Here is a 22,679-nt window from a genome sequence, read left to right as displayed (position 1 = left end):
CGAGATGTAAACATTGAGGGGTAATGTCGGCTTGTTCGGTTGTAGTATTTCAGTAAAGGTTGACAAAATGTAAGCTAATAACGTAGCATAATCCAAAATAGAAAATAAACAAGCTTTAGTATTGTTAAACGCACAATATGTAATTTCAGCCGCTAGGGGTCTCAATCAAAACAATAACAAAAGACAGAGTGTGATGACGGTGTGAAGTAGCGTTTTTATGTTTTTACCAGGAACCGAATTATCCGCAGAGGTCTCCTCCTCTCCAGAACAAACAGACCCACTGATTAAAACAGGTAAAAACATTGAATAAAGCATTTTTACATTAAAAATCAAGTGTTTTTCTGACGCTGTTCAGCAGAAAGAGGATGTCCACGAGGGGCTGCTAGCTGAGCTGCTGCTAACGTTTGCTCAGCTTGTTTCTCCGATATCTTAAGATCCAGATGTTCAGCAGGTTTTTACCAGGAGCCGAATTATCTGCAAAGGTCTCCTCTTCTCCAAAAACAAACATACGCTGGGATTAAAACCATAAAAATATTGAATAAAGATGTTCAACAAGCACCAGACTTCTGGGAGGGGCTGCTAGCTGAGCTGCTGCTAATGTTTGCTCAGCTTGTTCTTCTGATAACTTAAGATCCAGATGTCCAATGACTAAAATCCCTAATCCGGTTAAAAGATACAGTTAAAAATGACCAAGATCAAAAAGCTTATCATAAAAATGTGGCTTAAAACTGAATAAAAGTCAATTTATAACAGTTTCTGTTGAACAACAGCAACACGGACGCATGCATCTCATGCACGTATACTCTTTGGTAGAGGGGGTATGACGCTATTGACAGGAGACCAAATGAAACAGACTGTAACTTTGATTAAAATTACAGATTTCTCTGGGTTTGAAAATTGTTGTAATCATTTGGGATAATGTAAGTACACAACTCAACAAAATATATAAGATAGGTCTAGTTGTTTGTAGACATTTTAATGCAGAATAGTTACATATTATAGCTTTAAGGACGGCAGGAAACCAAAGTTTCTGTAGTGTTTCTTTGACCTTGACCTTTACTCTAGCACCGCCATCAAGTCAAACTGGTACTCCAAATGTTCCCTTTACCGACACCTTGATCCATGATAACGTATCTCAAAAACAATGAACCAAATTGACATGAAACTTAATGTAAGCATTTTTGTTTCTGGGAGGATGAATCCTAAGTGTTCCTCTAGTGCTGCTAACATGTCAGAATTTCCACCTTTAAAGATGAAAAGAAAAGAGTTTCTACTGTCCACTTGGCATAAAGACTCTGCTATAAGGTGAAAGCGATAGAAAGGCAAAGACAAGCAGTACAGACACACTAGAGTCTGCACAGTTTATTAAATTACATTCACAAGTTGTTCCTTGGCCCCAAGGAACAACTCTCTCTCAGGAGAGTAGTTCTGTGTAAGGCAGACGCTACTGAGCATGTGCGGGAATGTGGCTCCATTTACAGTGATTCAGTAGCTTGTTGTACTACATCGGCCTTCAATCAATCAGACTTAATTTACAAGCACTTTTCATACAAATACAATGTAACACAAAGTGCTTAACACAATAAAAACAATACAATCAATACAATCAATACAACCCCACCATCCCATGTTATAAATAAAGAACGCAATAACAACAGAAACTGAGGAAACGTTATCATAACTCTCATGAATTTGCAATGAGGAAACACCAGAATACATACAAATACATATCACAACCTCTCATAATGATATGAAGTTCTTGGAGAAATTTATACTGTAGTACAAAGTCAAGAGGTTGTGATATGTAGGATGGTAGACGGAGACACATTCCCACACATGCTCAGTGGCGTCTGCCTCACACAGAACTACTCTCCTGAGACTGAAAATGTGCTTGTTGTCATTAGTCTTTGGACACGTTTCTAAACAAAATACCGTAAATAAATTCTTCATAATGAAAGAACTTGTCACCAAGTGCAACAACTCTTAACATGAACCAGACCTGCTACACACCCAGCTGTCTTCTCGGAATTACACACACGAGTCATTCTTGGTGAGTGATGCATGAGGGGTGTGTGTGCAAAAACTTGGGGTCCAATGTTTTATCGAAGCAGAAAGGAATTCGACACATTACAGGAAAACACACACAAACTGAAACTCATGTGCTCGTGCTCAGACACACGTTGTCTTTTGGGCGGCAACTAACAGTTATTTTCATTATCGATTTTTTAAAAAATGAAACAAGAAAAAACGTCCAAGAGAACAAACTGTCATCATCCAGTGTCTTGTTTTGACCAACAAATAGTTAAAAAAAACCCAAAAATGTTTAAATTACAACAATGTAAGACCAATAAAAGCAGCAACTTCTCAGTTTTTAGAACCTGGATACATCAAATATTTGGTATTTATGCTTGAAAAATGATTTAAAATGATTATCAATAATTAAAATAGTTGTAGATAATTAATTTTCTATCCATTGACTAATTTATTAATTGATTAATTGTTGCAGCTATGTAATATCTGTCATATTGTTGTTTTTGCCATCACTTAACACACATATACACTCATTTACATTCATATTGTAATTATGTAATGCTTAGATACCTAATTTTAATCTTTTTTTAACAGTATTTCCTGACATTTATTTCAGAAAAAGCCCAATCCACATGCAATAATATTAATGTCAAGCTAATACAGACAATACTTCACTGTTCTCCTGTTTATTTTGCCTGCTCTGCTTGGATTGACGGCTCAGGAGATGTAACGACAAACCACGGCAGCCCAAAATCTTTGATTATACCTCTCCCTGGTGGTGAGACACAATACTGCCCAACCTGAAATTAGCCTGAACCTGGTTTAACCATGAACACCAAGTCTGTCAGTGATGTCTATGGAGGCTGTTTAGAGCCAAAATTCAGACTTCAGACTATTCAGAAGTTTATTAGGGTGAAAAAAAAGCCTCTGAAACTGTATTTAGAGCATCGTGCAAAAACGAAAATCTCCAATCAAAGCAACAAAAATCATTTAAAAACTTATAAAAACATTATACTCATGCAAAGTCCTGAATTATCCAATAAAATGTTCAACAAAGAGCTTCACACACTACTTATTTATTCTACATTATTATATTATTTTACCAGATGTAGACGACACTGACAAGATAAACCCATATTTTAGATTAATGATGACATCTATTAGTGATGTTTTATATGATAAAGGAAGGAAAAAGGACCTAAATTAACACACACACACACAGAGTTTCGTGTGTACTTACATGGAGCTGTGTGTTGTTATTGTTGAGCTGGTCCTGGCTGACGGGCGAAGCTGCAGGATGACAGTCCAACGACACTTTGTCCCGACAAGCAGCGTGACACGTGTACTTACAACCTGCAGAGAAATCAATGGATTAATTGATTGATTGTTAAAAGAAGGGGGGGGGGACATAGGTTTATCTGTGATTGTAAAACGAAAGTCACACATGGGCTACGTGCAGGTATTAAAACTCGACTGCGTGTGTGTGTAACGTATATGCAAATACGAGTTTGATATGGACAGAGTCTGTCAGTTGAGGTCAGAGTTCCTCTTTGCAAATGGAAACCAACAACATGCAAATTCTGACCTGCTTTACCGTCTGGGATTAAATATGAAAGAGGAAAAATGTCAGTTTGTCTCAGCATCAAAACAGGATTTCATTCATATATGTTTTTAATATTCAACAGCCAAAACTTTAACCCTTACACACTGTTCAGTTGTACATTTTTACATTAAAGAGCAGTAAAAACACTCCAAACACTTTTATTTTAGTCTGAAATTTAATGACTTCTCCTAATGTGACCCAGAATATACAAAAATAGAAATATTTTAACTTTTTAAAAGCATTTTTTTGTGTAGCTGATACACATTTTTTGTATTGTATTCTTCACATTTAATATAATTCATTGACCTCATTATATTCTCCTGTTTTATGTAGCAATGGACCATTTTATAGTGTGATTGTAAATGTTTTTTCTCCACAATAAAAGCATAAAAACTTCAGAATATACTCTCTCTGCTCTCTGAAAGCTTCATAAAGGATTAACCAGTGAGTGATGAGGCGTTCATGAATGTTTTGTGGTTCAGAAATTTGGTATAGAGACTAATTATGAGCGGCTACTGTGACACATCAGAATATGAACAGCATGTAAGGGTTAAATGTGACCAATTCCTTTTCAAAAATACCAAATATTTGATTCTTGTCGATGTTTAAAACCTCCTGGGATCATGACCCCACGTAGGATTTGACTGATATATGGACAGAATTGTGGGAGATTGATTTTTAGACTATATTTATATTATTATTATTATATTTTAGAGTAGATTCAGTAGATAAATAGGTTTAAATATGACTGTACTCAAATTGACGACCTGCAGGACTGAACGTGACCTACATTCAGCCGTCACTGCACTGAGACACATTAAACAGCTGACGTTAGCAGCTCAAAAGTTAAATGTGAACACAGAGTCAGTTTGCTGACTTCTTGAAAATCTACAAACAAACTTAATCAAATAGAAATTTTAAGGGACATAAAAACTAGTTGGTTCAGCTGCTCCGATACAACAACATTTTGGCTTTGCTGAGTGATGAGTCAGATATAATCAGATATGTAATCGTATCATGACAAAATATTTGCATTGTGAGATAATGTGTGTCACAGTTTGGATGTCTAAATGAACATGACAGGCAAAATTTTAAGTAAATCTGTCAGCATTAGATCTGAAATAAATATTTTTAAACATTTTTTTGAATTGCACACCTGTATACAGACAACAAAGGTCTTTTTTTACAGTTAAAACACAGAAATATATTTTATTGACTTTTGAGGCTGAAACTATTTGTGGATTGATTAACAGAAAATTCATTGATAACAATTTTCATAACTAAAGCCGGCTTCAGCTTATAAATGTGAGAATTTACTGCTTTTTCTCTGTTTTGTATCATTTTAAATTCAATATTTACTTTGACTGTTGGACTTTTAACATTTTATACACCAAACAATTAATCTGTTGTTAAAAAAAACAATAATTAAGGGATTCATTAATGATGAAAATAACTGTCAGTAGCAGCTTTAATGGATTTAACTTTTGATTTTTTGAAAATATAATAACATCAACATTAATTTAGCCAATGTCAGCCATCATTAAGAGCATCAGACTGAGTAAGAGTGAAGCATCTGCCGCACTCTCTATCTGTCTCACACACACACACACACACACACACACACACACACACACACAATAAACCTTCAAGACTGGCCAGACTCCAGCAGCACCATTAAGTACTGAATTAAGTCTAACTGATGGGAGGAGGACGTTTTTTTTCCCCCTCTTCCTTTCAACAAACAAACATCTGACAACTCCGACACACACTAACTATACCTGAACTCTGCGTGTGTGTGTGTGTGCGTGTGCGTGTGCCCATAATCCTACCTGGCGACCTCTTTTTCACGTGCTGTCCAACTTTATCCGACAGTTTGCACATAGCTGCTCCCATCTCCCATCTTCATCTTATACACACAAACACACATTCAACTCAGTCTCCTCGTCGAGATCTATTACATCACTTCATCCTTTGTGCAAACACACACACTCACACTCTCTCACACACACACACACACACTGAGAGGAGTAAATCACTCATACAGTACTAGCACTCTCTCCCTCTCTCTCTCTCTCCCTCGTCTCTCTGCAGTCTTTCTCAGCGTCTCTCGGCTGCGCTCCAGCCTCTATCGGCCACTTCAGATGCTGATTTGCGTAGCCACCATTCTCTCTGTTTCCCCCCCGTCTCCCTGCCTCTGTGTTGTTGTGCTGAGTGGGTGATTTAACAGTCAAATAGAGGCCACAGTGTGATGGACAGACAGACAGGAGAGAGAGAGAGAGAGAGAGAGAGAGAGAGAGAGGGGGGAATAGGACTGCTGACTCAGTCATCTGCAATCACTCACTCTTTCTCTCCTCCTCTCCTCTCTGTTTCCCTTTGCTCGATTACGTAGCTTGTTATGATTAGTGTGTGTGCATATGTGTGCGTTTGTGACTACACGGTTTCCTGCCCCCGCCGCTCTCTCTCTCCACTCATCCGTCCACCTTATCATCCATCTCGATCCCTTTTGACAATGAACCTGATCCACAGAGGAAGAGAGGAAGAGCCCTTCTACGTCAATCCATACGGGTGTTTATTTTTAGATGTGATAAAGATACTCATGATAATTCAATAAAACTAAAAACAGAAAGAAATGGTGCACTAAATTTGCATTTTTTCCAATTTATTAACAGATTAACAACATTTTTATCCTGATTTTAAGGCTCGACGTTGGATCCAAATGTTTTTACTGAAAATAGTGAGTAAATGTAACTGCAATAACTGATTTTTGGCCACTGGGGGGCAGTGTAAGCGAGCTGTGAATACACCACTGACACATTTTCACCTTTAAAGTAAGCTTGTTAGCAAATATTTTCATTTTTAAACGTCCAGCAGACACGGATCAACATTATCATTCATTTAGAGTCGTTTTTCTGTCCACCTGTCGAATGTAAGTCCAATATTCACTCGTCTTTTAGCTCTGTTTCGGTCTCCACCAACTCCTGAGGGAAATATCTGGCCTGTTACATCTGAAAATGACGGTATGAGAAAATTTACATGCCACAAAAACCAAAACAATGAGCTGAAAGTTGCTAAAGCTCCTTTAAGAGCTGATGGGACCTACAAAGTTGGTGCAACATGTTTCACATAGAACTAGTCATTGTAAATATAAAATATTTATTATAGCTGCTTTCAAGGTTAAAGCTTCTTCTGTAAACAAATCCAATGAAAACACCAACATAACTGATCAAAAAACAAGTATCGTGTGTGTATTAAAAGCCTGATATATCTTCTTCCTCTGTGCCGTAGACCTCGTTGTTGTTCCAAAAACTAATAAAAACACCTCAGTGAGCCACAACGCTGCACTGGGTTCCTTCATTTCCATGAACACAAACACTTTAGTTAAGTAACACTTGTGAGTAATACTCTCAAGAGCACCAAACGTGTATTAAATAGTCCCTTACAGTTGCACTATTTACTCCTGTTTGAGTATCATTTGCTAAAAACTACTCAGCTGTTTTAGCAAATTACTGAGTCTTTTGCAAAGATGAAACTATATATTTGTGACACATTTTTAAGATTTACGTCTTCAGTAAGAACAAATGGGCTTGGGGCCAACACATTATTGGTTTTAGTCTTTTCCACAAGATTAGTTGGCAAAAAAAGAGAAATGATTAATACTCTAATGCAGTCTTATTTGTTAAGTTGCTGATTTGACAAAGATTTGGCCACTATTTAAAGGTGCATCCTGGTGTTCACAAACACCAACCGACAAATCCTGCATAGTAAACCTTTAATATCTGTAAATCTGACAGAAGAAGACAGTTACCTAGTGTTTTTTCTTGTGAGTTTTTGAAACAACAAGATTATTGGATGCTAAAACTGTACAGAGCTACATGAGCAGAGTAACTGCATCAGGTTTTGTGGTTTAGGGATCAAGTTTTTGTATCAGAGAGCTTGAAAATTGTTTTCAGCCTCTAATTAAATGAATGAAAAGATGAAAATGTGTCTCTTCCCTCTCTGCTGCCTTTCTCGTCTCCACTTCTATTTCTCTCTTATCTTCCTCTCTTCCTCTTCATCGCTCTTCCTCTCTGCTGTCTCAGGGATAAAAGCATTTCCCAGACGCCACCGATCGATCAGACTCAATCAGTCTGGCAGAAGACACACAGACTCTTTAACCTTTGACGCTTTTACAACAGAAGGGAGAATAATGGTATATAATTTATAGTCACAACCTCTATAAATACTTAAAGACTGATTTTAGGAGGGAGAGTTGATGTATTTTCACTGTAGAACTAGTAAACTGATTAAATGGTGGACAGAAATTGATCCTGACATCATAAAAGTGTACAGTTTTATGTTAAATATGCACAAAAATGCACATTTTGTATTACGCCTTTGATTTGTTAAGATATTTAAATAAACAGCTATGAATCAGAGCCCTTTACTGAATATATTCTACATATTTAACTCTTTAACTTGTGATAAAAAGCTAATTAAACCATTGTGATTTATAGCTGAATGTGTTATAAATATGACAGACTGACTGATATGAGATGATTGTTAAATTAGGATTAATAAACAATGGTAAGACAACAGAAATTGCATCAAAATCTCATTATTTTCTTTATGTAAAATACTTCTAGTTACCAGATATTTTTGATAGGATGTTGCACATAAAATGTATTATAAATGATCTGTTTTGATTGTTTTGTGTAGATGATTCGTCCTTTGTAAAAAAAACAATACATCATTTGCTATATTTTATGAAAGTACAGCAGCCTGTGTTGCATTTGTGCCAAACCACAAACAACAGCCTGTAAATCACTCTCTCAGACTTGCTCTTATTACGAAACTCGGTGCATTCAGCAGGATCTCAGCTGTGAGGTCAAAGGTCAGAAATCACAAACAGGTCAGACTCGACAGTGTCTCTTTTCTCCTGTATGTGAAAGTTTTTTTTAGCACGAGGTTTCTAATCAGGTTTGTGTGTGCAGATGAAGGAACAATGAGTCTCCAGCTCCTCTGACACTCATCTGTTGGAAAAGACTCTACTTATTGCACACACACACACACACACACACACACACACCATTTGGGCTTTCAGAGTCAACAGCTGATCCACTACACACAGCTCTGCAAACTGTTTACAGACAGTTTGGGATACTCTGTGGTGGGATTATCCTTCAAATTAGTCTTTAACTCGTCCCACCACCTGCCTGTGACTCTCGAGAGGTCAAAGGTCGCAGGGACTTTAGCAAAGAGGATGTTTGGAAAATTACGCTGTCTTTTCAGGTGTGTAAAATGAGTTGTTCTGGACCAAAAACAGCCCTGCGTTCAAAAAACACAATGTGAAATAATGAAATACAAACCTAATAGTCTAGTTTGAGTAACAGATCAATGAGTTTGAAAGCTTATCAGACACCAAAACACTGCACATGCATCGGTTATGATATTATGAGAAACAGTAGCAAAATGAGTCTTTGTGTTTGTGAGCTTAACAGCAAAGTTACTCCAGTCATGTTACAAAATTTTGCTCTTGCGTGTATTTGATTAAAGGAGAGATTCACAATTTTTCGATTCTGTCTTTAAACAACAGTCAGCTGTCCAAATGAACATTGATACAGCTTGTTTTAATCTTTCCTCTTGTTCATACCGGCCATCAAAAGATGTGTTTTCAATGTAGGTGATTGGGAACAAAATAAAATGTATTTAAAGGGGACGTATCATGCACATTTTGAAGTTTATGTTTTTATTCTGGGGCTCTACTGGAATATCTTTGCATGATTTACAGTAAAAAACTCTTTATTTATCTTCTACTGGCCCTTTAAGCAGCCCCTCAGTTCAGCCTCTGTCTCAAACAGGCCGTTTTAGCTCCTGTCTCTTTAAGGCCCGCCTCCTGATGAGCCTACTCTGTTCTGATTGGTCAGCTTCCGGTGGTTCCAGAGGCAACGTAAACAAACGTAAATAAACAGTAGTATTCATGATTTTACTTCTTTTTCTCCTTCTTTTCTCGAAATAGATACTTCTTGAATACGTCTTTACGTGTTCGAGCATGAATCCGATCCCAAATATGCGAGTGGACAACGTGAACAACTCTAGCAACAAAGGCTATGTAACGGACGGCCGTTTGTGGGCATGTGCCAACAATCTGATGTCATCACAAGGAGGAAGTAGAGGTAACATGCAAACATCTGACATCATAACAGTATAAAAATAACAGAAAATCATAAAAAGCACGTTATGTCCCCTTTAAAGGTTTACCTGAAGTTAATATGAGGCTTCAGCAGTCTGAGTTACTCAAATCAAGTCAATACCTTCCAAAGCTATTGTCTGTTTAGTATAACATTCCCTTTTATACTGCAAATGCTTGTACAGTAGTTGGAAAACAAAGACAGGTGTGTGTGTGTGTGTGTGTGTGTGTGTGTGTAAGGACAGGTGCATGCTGAACACAGAAACCATCTGTTGTCTCCTTATTCTTCATTATAATCTTTCTTTTTCCTTGTTCGAACATGTGCTCCGTTTTTTTATTATTCAATCAAAACTGAAGTTTAGAGCAGAAAGAATGTCGCTGTCAGTGTCACCACGTTACCTTGACACACACACACACACACACACACACACACATATTTACTGAATAATGACAATGACAAAACCAATGAATAGCTTTGACACTGGAGACACAATATAAACTCTTTCTATTTACAAATTCCCGTCAAGCAAAACCCAGATTTTATAAAAGGAGCAGAAGCAATTAAACTGCTTTTTCTGTTCCCACACATGATGTTTTTCTGTTTCCTTTTGCCAAAACCACAACACTGCCCAGATCTCTCTCTCTCTTTTAGTGAGGACAGATATAAATAAGTTTCCATGGATACAAAGTGAAAAGAAACATGTAAACAAATCGCACAAACAACTTCTGCTAAAGATAAAAATCAACCAGCATCACTCAGAGTAACAAAACAAAAAGAAAATCCACAGTACTGCACAGATGTGTCACATTTATAGTAATGTATATGTATGTATGTAAGCTTATGTTTATGTATGTGTACATGTGTGTGTATGAATGTATATTTATTATCTGCTAGTATGGACATGTGTGTGTGTATAAGCACATATCCGCCTCTTGTTTTATTATTTAACGATAATGTAAAGCACTTTGAGCTGCTTTTGGATATAATGGTGCTATGCAAATAAAATTCAAATGAACTGAATTAAAAGTTGGAAACACGCACACACACACACACACACACACACACACACACACTAAAAACTCACCAGAGTTCTTCCACAGCAGACTGACTTCCAAGCGACCGGAGCGTCGCATCACTTTTGGAAAACGATAGAAAAATCCAGACATCCTCCTCAAAGATTTTCCAAAGTTTTTGGCAAATCCCATCGTTCACACACACACACACACACTCTACCTGCCACACACACACACACACACACATATATACGGTGCATACACACACACTGTTTAAAGTGTTTTAGGCTCCGACGAGCTCCAGATGTTGATTTATATCCAACGATCACTGGAATTAGATCCTTCGCTGTCATCCATGATGCGTCTGTGTCTCTGTTCAGGTCTATACTGGTCCCTCTCCTGACGGACACTGACCCCCAGTTGTGTCTGTAAGCATGAGTGTGTGTGTGTGTGTGTGTGTGTGTCAGCTGCCGTCCCTTGTTTGTTCAGTCGCTGTGACAGTTTGGCTCCACAAGAGACACAACACACTCATTTGTGGCAGCTAATGACACACACACAGGTGAAGTCTGACTGCGCTGTAGAGTGTGAGAGTCAATCAGCTTCAGTATTTCTCGCAGAGGTTCAAAATGAGCCTCCATCCTCCAAAATATTCCACTCTACACAATGTGGAACCCTTTCCTCTGTCACTCTGCATATATGTTGGTTATTTACATAATTTAAAAATAAAAAACTTGACTCACTGTGAAACTGATCTATACTTTAGAGCCGAGAACTAATTCCATTTTAATCAAAAATGCATAAATTGGATTTGTTTTTCTTATTCTTTTGCTTTGACAAGAATAAAATACTTGAGAAACCACTGAGTATCTTTAGTTATTTTACATTTCTGACATTAAAATTGTCTTTTTGTTGTTTAAACCTGCATTAACTGATTTTTTTGGCCACTTGGAGGCAGCAGAAACAAGTAGTGAACACAACACTGACATATCGTCACCTTTTAAGTTGATATGTTGAACCTGTAAGCAAACAGTTGCTTATTTCCACGTCCAGCAGTTACGGAGCAACGTTATCATTCATTTAGAGTCGTGTTTCTGTCCACCTGGTGAATTTAAGTCCACTATTCACTCTGTTTTAGCTCTGTTTTTGTTCTCCTGAGGGAAATATCTGGCTCTTTAGCTGCTAAATGCTCCACTATGTTCACCAGCTAGTCTACAGCTAACTGTGTCTGTTTGCTGTTTGGTGCTGAGCAGGTAGAGTACAGTGGCTTTTTAGAGCTTTTTCTCTTAAAACAACGAAATGAGAGCTGTGAGAGTGAACCAAAACAGTAAAGTTGCAGCCAGACAGATAAACAATGAGCTGAAACTCACTATCACTCTCCGTAAAGCCAAGGGGAGGTGCAGAGTCACTGATAGGTTCATCATCTACAAGCCACAACCAACACATTACACACTGACAGCTCAGACACTGTTATAATAAAAATATAGATTATAGCAGCTTTAAAGATACATTATACTTAACACACAGTATTAGTATCATCCACACTAAAAGTCTAAATCTCTGATGGCCTTAATATCAAAGAATATGAGCTAAAAATATGTGTTTGCACCAATGGTGACGCTAGAACTAAGGTCATAGTGTCATTAAAATTAAAGAGTTATCCGAGCTCAAAAAATATGGCTAAAAGGCTGCAAGATTTATTATGTATAAAAAAAGTCTAAATGTGCCTTAAGTAGAGCAGTTTCAGCACAGACATCTGCTCCCGCTGTTTGCATTTCTTGACCAAACATCTGCCTGATATCTGCAGACTGCTGCTGCCACCTGGAGTCACAACAGCCTCGTAAACTCCAGCAGGTGTGTGTATCGTGTAAATATTCATGTCATAATTTATGGGACTGTCAGGACTCGAGGTGGCGAATGTAACAGCTACCATGTACATTACTTTTTGATTAAAAGTTATCTTTTTGTGCATGTCGTAACGACTTGATTTTCACGATTTTATAGTGTGCAAAAACAAAAATTCAAATGAACTGCATTAATTCGATGTATTGCTCAGCTCCAGGTTCACAAACTTCTGGGAATTTATCCTCTGTGGAACATAAAGTTAATTAATATTCTGGCCACTAGTTGTTAGTCTTTTAATCTGACTGACTTCACCATCCAACAGACAACAAAACAATCACAATTTTCTACACGTTCACTCTGTTTGGAGAGTAAACAGATTCAGTCTCTGTTGTATGATGTGAAAATAACAGAAATCAAGCTGTGGTTGGACTGTAGATGCTACCAGGGAGCTATTAGATACACTTTAATACACTACACCTGCCCATGACTAATGAAAACACACAGTAATGCAACACTAAACCCCATCGGACAAAGAACTCCGGCTCTGTTTGGCAGGTTTCTGTTACTTCACCTTGGAGAGAGACAAAGGACGAGAGACCCACAGGAAGAGTGACAGAGAGAGAGAGAGAGAGAGTGACAGAGAGAGAGAGAGAGATAGAGAGAGAGAGAAAGAGAGAGTGATAGAGAGAGTGAGAGTGAGAGTCTGCCTTTTCAGGAACGGATCTTATCGAATCTCATCTGACCCACTTTGAGACACAAGTGGAAACGCTCTGAAATGGGTTCAGTGAGGATAAAACTACACATGAACTATATGTATAATTACAATAAACATTAAATTATTATAAGAATTATGACACACAGTATTATTCAAATTTTTGACTCATCACCAAATTCATCTAAAAACATTAAATGGTTCAACTGAGCTCAGTCGATATATCAGCATTGTTTGATTTTGGCTTATTAAAGATACTGTATACAAGCTTTTGCATACTTTATCCTCAAGAGAGAATGGACATGTTTATTTTTTAACTGTAAAATGTCTCGCTCAGTTTATGTCTTCAAAAACCAAATTTAAGGAATCAAAAGTGTTTTAGATGTTGAAAAATTGGCTGATACTGAAGAAAACCCTCCTTCCCGCCCTTCCCAAAGTCAAGTTTTTACAGATTATCTGTTTATCGTTATCAGAGTTTCTAAATTCTCAAATACCAATATCTGCATTGGCCTTGAAAAATGAGAAGCAGTCAAGCTCCAGTCTTAATGATATATCAAAGCCTCTGATATACTTACTTTTAACTATGCGTTTGTGTTCATATCATGGCTACCTTGCATGTTCCTTGGGAGCATTGCTCATGCACGTCCTCAGAAACATGTCCACAAGATGCAGTTCAGCACATGACCAGTGGGGGCAGTACAGCTGAGAGAAACTCATAGAGCTCATCTGTAACTACTCATCTATATGACGTCTCTATGCTTGATGTCACCACTGCTGCTTTTTCTGACTTGATTTATCGATTATCAACAATATTGTAACCTGCTTGAGAGTCTCCATGGTTCAAGTAAGATATTCTGGTGTCGACAAAGTATGATTAGGCTCCAGTCTGCCCCCTAGTGGATACAACTTTCAGTCCTCCATGTATAAACAAAGTACCAAAGCAAGATAACGCTGGAATTACAGCTGTTATCTACGCGTACATGTTGGTAAAAGGCAAGTATATCCGTGACTTAAGTCTCACCCTCTTTTAGTATTGTTGCTACATCTGTTGAACTGTCTGTTGTCACACGGTTTACAGTGACGACTGCGGCAAAATTAGCACAAAATTTTAAAGAATTCTCAAAACTTGACTTCAGACAGGCTGACGTCTCATTTCTAGACGGCGACAGTCTGACTTTTTGTGTCCAGACGACTTGTTTTAAAATAAGAACCAGTCAGTCTTAAATATGAACTTGATGGCTACATACATATCATGATAAAAGACTGAAGCTAAAGCTACAAGTTCCAGGCAAAAAGTCACGATCCTCACCAGTCGATCATCAATGAAGATGATACAGCGGTAAAGACGTATTAGAGTACAGATAGTTTGTCCAAGGCTTAGTAAGTGTCTGAAATCTCCATTTACTGCTCACTATTGAGTGTCTGTTACTGTATAAATGGAGTATTAGGAGAGATAGACAGTGTTATAAGTAAAGAAAATGTATCATCAGACTATTTTATTCTAAAATAACCAACTTCAGCTGCTGCGTTTATACACTTGGACAAGCAAGAGGTCAGATTCTTGCATTCATGTTCATGTTTTCACACAGTTTGTTTCACTTTTTCACATTACCAGAAGAAAAAGCTTTTAAGATGACGACTGTGGTGCCTAATTACGGATGCTAAGATATGACGGGACGATCGCTCTTCAGGAGAGCACTGCACTCACAAAGAGATGGAAACGTGTGTATATTTAAGTCCAGTGAAGGGCATCTACTGCATATTTTGTGAACTGGAACCTACATGACTTGTTTGCATGTCCTGAAAACTGGATGAGATCAGTATTTCATCAGAGGAGTTTGCTCTCAAGCATGACAAATTATATTTTAGAAGAAGGAGTAAAACAAAACTGCTGCTGTTGCACAACCAGCTTATAAGTGACTGTTTCTGTGTATTAATAAGTGAACCAGTGGTTGAACTGGAAAATGCTCTCGAGCTCTTTGTGTAGGTTTCCTCCAAGACATTAGCAATGTTTTTTTTGTTTTTTGTTTCTTTGAGAAAGGCGGGTCATCCGTGTTGTTGAAATCCTGATCCAGTAATGGGCCCTTAACAAGCTTCCTGAGTGGCTGTTAACTGTGGAAACGCCAACAGAGACGCACAGACACAACTTCATCAGCGCTGCTGGTAAAACTGACGGGAAACACAGAGCTCATTGTCTGTTAATGAAGTTAAAACAGTAAATGGACGAAGGCAGAGGAAGAAGAATATTTAGTTTAGAATCCATCAGCCTTGTTTTCAGTATAAGCATCAGTTGTTGTGCTTCATTTAAAATATTACAGTATACTCAGCGTCCTATAAATAACTTAACGCTCGAGGCAGAAATCACAGATTACATGAAGCCATTTGTTTGGTTTATACTTTAACTTGGAGCTGCTACCGACACACTCACAGATTATTTATTATGTTTTGGTTTTATTGTGTTTTTGTTTCTTACCAACCTCCTTGAGTGTCCTTTGCCTTTTCTCTACATATCTACATTCACTGAGCACTTTATTAGGAACACCTGTGTGATCTAATGTAATCTAATGCAACATAAATTCAACTTTTACGAAACTTATGCATTTTTTGTTGACATTGTCAGAAAGGTGATAATTCTACTTTATATTTATTATTGAGGTTGTGGAAGCTGCTCCTAGTGAGGTACAGTGTGTTTATTACTGAGATGGAAACTTATACCTTTATGTTATTGTTTTAAGATTATGTTGTACTTCCTTATAGTCAAAAACACATCGTAAGACTTTGTGTTCTCTGCTTCCTGTGTGAAAATGTTCCCAGCAGGTCCCATCAAAGATGAGCTGTGGGGCTCCATCACTGTAACTTTACTGCTCATTAGACAGAAGCAGAGAGAAACCTCTCAAAAAATGGTAAATTAATTAAAAGATGAATACGGGATGATTGTGATGCAAATACTGACACTAAACTTCAGCCGAGCAAACTGGGAGATCCGCATTCGTAAATGTCTTAAAAATAAGACAACTTGCTCTTTCTTACTCTGTGAATTCATCTGTAAATTTCCACAACAATTACTTATTTTATTTCTGCTATAAACTCAGTGTAACGGCAGCAAAAGGCAGAAAGTCAGCAGCCTGTGTCAGTAATGTTAGTTAATGGTTATACTGTACCGAGTGAAGCTGTAGCAGCAAAACAGTCTTTCAAAAGTTGCACAGCCTCAGAGCTTTATTTTTGACACCATATACTGAAATGATCATCAGTTTGTACGCATGTTTCATAAAAAGTGTGATTAAATTTTGACTATTTAAATCAATTTATTGCAGGAAAGCAACATTTAAAAAGTTAAATGTAATATGTTGGGCTTCTGCTTGAAGCTGTCTTGTTAACGTGCCAAAAGCATCACTGGGATGCATGACTGAGATTCTTTGTTGTGGTTTTTCTTCCACCGATGACATTTCAAAATGACATTTACCTGACAGAGCAAACGACTAAGGAAACGGAGGACAGAGGAGGAAAGGTGGGAAACATATTGATTAACTGATATAAACACTTTGAGTGAGAATGAAGGTTTGATGTAGCAGTTGTTTGAATATTCAAACTTTTCTGAGTCTCATTTCCGTTTCCAGCGTTAAGAAACGCATCGTAGCAGCCACGTTAGGAGTCCAACACATGAGGAAGAAGATCCTTTTTCTGTGTCGTCTATTTTTATTGTTCATGAGACAGAAGTGGACAAAGAGGGAGGACCAGAGTTTGTACTCCAGGAGACATTCGTTTCCTTCCAGATCTGAACCGGTCCGTCTACATACCGGCTGCATTCCAGCTGCGTCTCAGAGCCGAGCCTATTTTTACCATCAACAGTCAAACATGTGATCTCACTACGTGTCAGAAAGTATTTCCTACAAGATCTGATGGGTTTTTGATAAGAATCTGTTTATTTATATGATTTGAGGTACACCTTCATTAAGTCAGTCAGTCCACATGTGAGCTACTGATGAAGCTTCTGACTCATTTTTGACTCCAAAAACTCCAATTATATTTTAATAAAACTACTGAATTACGCTCTGTTTTCCTGAAATGTTCATTATCTGTCACTTATACTAATCTACTGTTTTACTATGCTGCTATAGATGAGATTAAGGTTGCAACTAACGGTTATTTTCACCACTGAATAACCTGTTGATTATCATTTTTCAATTAAACTATTAAGAGTTTCAATAAAATGTGAGAAAATAATGACAAATGCAAAATTAAAATTTCTCAGACCCCCAAACCAAACAGTACAAAACTTAAAAGATATAAAGTTGCAAATTATATAAAACTGAAAAAAGCAGCAAACGTTTTGACTTTCTGCTTTATAAATGGCTTAAAAGAATAATCAAAGTCATTGATGTGATGGATTTCCTGTCAATCAGCTGATCAGTTAATCATGTCAGTACTGAAAAAGATTAATCTAAGTTAAAATAGTGAGTTAAAAATATAAAAGCAGACAAGATTTGGGTGCGTTTACCGTTTGCTCAAAACACTGAGGTCACCAACCAAACTCAAGGAAGATACACTTATGTGTAATTTCACTGTCCAGTTATAGTTATTGCAAAAACATTTTATTTTCCCAACATTATGTTAGGGTGCCTGGTGGCAGAATACTGAATTTCTTTCATTTAATTCATTGTTGTTGTTGTTTTTACCTAGGAACAGTCTGATTTGTCTTTAAAAACTCAGAATCCATGTGTTAAATGTGTCTAATCCAGTATAAACGCCTATTTGTGTCATTATAAACTCTCCTGCTTCCAAACATATAACAGAGGTCATGACCTCTTTGTCCTCTCTGGTGGCTACAGCTGATCTGCTCAGGTTAGATTTAAATATTGGTTTTCCTTAACGTTCGTACACTGAAAATCAGTGCAATCATCTCTGATATGATGCTTATTGATTCACATTTATTGTAGAATTGATCAATATTACACGTGTTGTCTTTGGGAAACTCTTAAGAGGATTTTGGGCATAAAAATAGTCAATTTAAAGCCTTTGAATGTTTAATTTCCATTTAAACTGACCCTAATCAACCTGAATATATACACAAAATCACAGAAAACAGATTAGTCACCTGACATTCATATGAGTCTTTAAACTTTTAAAATAAACCTCTGAAGGGGCTCATTCACTGTGGGACCCCCGACTCATAATCAGCAGACTCACCTGCACAGGTGAAACCATCCTGGAAGATGTAGTGGCAGCACACATCACACCAGCTGCTCTCCCAGCTGGGCAGGAAGGTGTGACCCTCCCCGGACTCCTGCTTCACCCTGGGGTCCCTCTCCTCGGGGGAGAAGATGGTCCTCACATCGGGAGGTCTGAACCCCTTCTTCCTGCCCCGGGGCGGCCCTCCTCCGTGATCCTCCAGTCCGTCCGCCTCGCCGTTACTCCTCTCCGGGTGTCCTCTCTCGCTCCAAGCCGCTTCCAGGCTCTCCAGACTGGCCGGCTGAGGAGACGCGTGCCGCCGGTCAGCTCTCACCACCACGGCGCCCTTGGACATCCGCATCTTGGCGCCCGGTGGCGGCCACGTCGCCTCCGGTGGATCGCTGAGTCTAACCGGGGTGCTGATGATATGAACAGCCTGGACGGTTAACGGAGAGTCATCCCGCACCGAGGAGCGCGTGGGGGCGTATTTCCGACCCTGGTGCACGACGTTAAACATTACGCACGCTCCTCATACTCTGCTGCGTAACAGGTCGGTACAGGTGTTTTAAACAGTGACACACAGCAGGTGAGACGGCTTGTGATGAGCCGTGTTTGTTGTCGGTAAGCAGGTTGAGGCGGTCGGAGGTGTGCAGGCAGGGGCGGATTTACTGATTTGGGGGCCCCAGGCAAACTCTGGGGCCCCTGAAACTGAACATCCTCCTCATCCTCTCTGTCTTGTTTTATTTTCACCTTTTCTCTAACTGGGAATGTTGGTCCTGATAGTGGTAGAAGAACTCAGAACTGTTTTCATATGTAAATCTAATAATGATGTATTGTTAAAAACACCAAAAACGACCTATAGTTACATTTGAGTGACAGACGTCATCTAGCAGCTGTCGTAATTATGACCTGGAGAAGTGACGCAGGTCAGGTGACGTCAATGTAAGGTGACTTCCTTATGAGGAGGAGGCGGGTTGGGTGGATGGTTAATACTGTAAAAAAAAAATGGACATAGTCACCATGATGTCACCCATTGGTTTGTGGGCTACCGTTTTGAAGCCTTGAGTTTAGCGATTTGACCATCGCCATCTTGGATTTGAGTGTCACTGTCTTTGATTTTTTTGGAGCCAGAAGTGACAATATTTGGAGGAGAGGGCGGAGCTGACCCTAGCGCTAGCTGCTAGCTTGGTTAGCATTGTACATTTACAGTCTGTGGTTAACTGTGATAATACTAATGCTAATGCTAGTTTTCACTAGCGTAAAAGAGGGTTAAAACCATTAAAACAAAATGTACTTACTGGAAAAACTGAACATCCGACTCCTTAGAGGGTCTTTTATCACAACCAAACGCTGAACAAGACTTTTTTAGGCGACCAAAATGTTACAATTAACTTTCATGAACTGAAAACACACTGTGAAATAGCAGTGGCTACGCCTGTGCTCTGTGAATCTGGGGTTACGTCATGGTTACTTTAGCTAATCAACGTTGTTGCCGTGGTAGCAACGGAGCCACACCCTAAAGCCTACGCTGCTTTATTGTCTATTTTACTCTAAATGGGACCATCATTTACAAAATGAACTTCATTCTGTATTGAAGAAGACTTGAAACTAGAGATTGAGACCATAAACTCATTAGGAAAGAGTTTACTGAGGTAATAAATCACGTGAGGAGTAGGGTCTCATAGACTTCTATACAATCAGACTTCTTTTTGCAGCCAGTGGAGTCGCCCCCTGCTGGCCATTAGAGAGAATGCAGGTTTAAGGCTCTTCTGCATTGGCTTCACTTTCCAGACCTGGAGCTACTGGCTTGGTGGATGGCTAGATGGTTTTCCCAACAAACAAGTTGGGCCATTTTTGCCATGATGACGACAGTTGTCACGTTTCAAGTGATCATTTTAACCCAAATCTTGATCTATCCTAAGCCTAACCAAGTGGTCTTTGTGCCTAAACCTAACCAGATCTTAACCACAGCGTTGTCACATTATAAACATTGTTATTTTAACAGTGATTTGTTTGGAAAGCAACACATTACGGTCCAGTGGGTCATTCTGGAGTGCAGGTAGAAATGACCAACTGTATGTGTTCATTTAATTTGGAGGACTTGTTGGTAAAAGTTCTGCACTCAAAGTTTTACTTAAAAGTGAAGAGTGAAAGAGAGGAATTATCAGCACAATGTACTTAAATGTACTTAACATCCGATCAAGGTGGAGCTTTTCATTCTTATATAATGCTGTTGATATATGATAGTTTAATGAATAATAATGCATCATATATTGTTATATTTTGTGGGTAAAATCTGAATCTGCAACCAGTAACATTTATCTGTCAGGTAAATATAGTGGTACAATGTTTTCGTCTGAAGTAGAAGTTTACAAGTTGCCTGTTTTAGTAAGATAATTCAATATTTTTCATGTCTAAATATCATAATAAATCTATAGCTGTTTGGGGCCTTTTTAGTTACTTCCTCTGCACAGAATGTAAAAAATTGAGATTTATTTAAAGTGTGAGAAATTAAGCAGCTTTTGGAAATCAATATATAACTTCACAAAATCAATGCTAGATACTGAAATTCAGTTCAATCCTTTTTATTTTCATTAAATTCCACACCAAATCAGAACTCAGATAAATTAAAAATAAGAATACTTATCACCATTACGTACTTTGCAAAATAAAGTATTTTGTTGTGTTGGAAAGACGAGACTGTTCCAACTTTTAATTAATTTCTTGATATGATGATGATCAAATATCTTATTTTCTTATATCTTATTTTCTTCCCTGACAGAAGTTGTCATTGGAAAACAAAAAAATTGTGGACAAACTTTCTCTGTGTTTTAGTCGCTTTTTATCTTGTATTTGTAAAATGTAAAATGCCAGACAGAGCAGATGTTCTGTTATATAAAGAAAATATTTAATGGACTGTTGGCAAAGACATAATTTTGGCTCATTTTAGATAATTGTTGGTATTTTGTTTGTTTGTTTGTGGCCTGGATGAAATGTGGCGGCTGCAATAATAAAATAGAAAATAAAAATATAAAAACCACAATAACTTCTTAACATTTTGAACTGGATAGTATCTGTTCCTCCTTCCACCACAGGGAGGTGCTGTTTTCACTATTCAGCATAATCAGATCTCAGCAGTTAAGAGGAAAACAAAGACGTGTACTTTATATTAAATTTATAAATTAAATTTCAACAGTTCAGTAAGTTATTGATCTTTCAACAGTCTGATCAGATCAGGTCTCCCACACTTGTAAATCTCTACTTTTTTATTATTAACTTCCATTTATGCATTAATTGGTCTTAATGTGTCACTTTTAACTTCTACCTTACATTGTGACAATCACATTTTGGCTGCTATTATTAGTTTTATTGCTTTTTTTAAATTTATTTTTGTGAAGTGGCTTTTAAACAGTTTTTAAGTGTTATACAAATACGATTTTAATAACATTATGGGACATTTTAGCTCATAGATTAGTTTCCCAGCTGATCAGATTTCCTTCCTTCTGCAGTCTGATACTGATGAATCATGAAATATGAGAAACAAAAACATCCTGGAACTTAAAGTGTCTTTAACATCCTGCAAAGTTCACCAGTAACTTCTGTTTTAAAGATGGTCAGTTTATTTTTCCTGCTACTCTAAAAGAAACCTTTTGACAAGTGAATGAATCTGAGCTCAGACTACTTAATATGACTGACAGCTGCTACAATTGGTCAATTAGTTGCCAATTATTACATTAATTGCCAACTATTTTGATAATAAATTAATTATTTTTAATCTTTTCTCAGAAAAACAGTGACAGTAAACTGAACATCTGTTGGTCGGGATAAAAGATATTTGACAACGTCATCTTAAGCTTTTTTTCACCACTTTCTTTCTTTCTGGACCAACAACTAATCGATTAATTGAGAAAATAATATTCAGATTAATGGATGATTAAAACAATTGTTAGTTGCAGCTCTAATATGACTGAACTGATATTAAATGTTAGCCAGTTCAGCTTATTTTGCTTCATATGTTCGTTCACGTGTAGCGAAACTAACAAACTCAGACATCACACAAGACATTTCTTTAACAAAATAGCTTTTTTGTTTTTTTAATTTTTGCTCACATTTTTTTTGGGCAATTATAAAAAATAAAGCAT

General features: G+C 37.6%; 1 protein-coding gene across 1 annotated transcript in view; it reads right to left on the bottom strand.

Moving 5' to 3' along the window:
• Positions 1–19,423, bottom strand: part of rassf3 (Ras association domain family member 3) — an 80,852-nt gene extending 61,429 nt beyond the window's left edge. Inside the window, exons 1-2 of the mRNA XM_042402552.1 lie at positions 18,556–19,423; positions 3,272–3,384 (exon numbers count right to left, since the gene is read on the bottom strand). Of these exons, the coding sequence (XP_042258486.1) occupies positions 3,272–3,384; positions 18,556–19,054 (612 nt within the window). The 5' untranslated portion in view covers positions 19,055–19,423. The remainder of the gene's footprint in view (positions 1–3,271; positions 3,385–18,555) is intronic.
• Positions 19,424–22,679: the final 3,256 nt, after the last annotated feature.

Source organism: Thunnus maccoyii, chromosome 23 (genome assembly GCF_910596095.1).
Source record: "Thunnus maccoyii chromosome 23, fThuMac1.1, whole genome shotgun sequence".
NCBI classification, from domain to species: domain Eukaryota; kingdom Metazoa; phylum Chordata; class Actinopteri; order Scombriformes; family Scombridae; genus Thunnus; species Thunnus maccoyii.
This window is presented reverse-complemented; position numbering and strand designations above follow the sequence as displayed.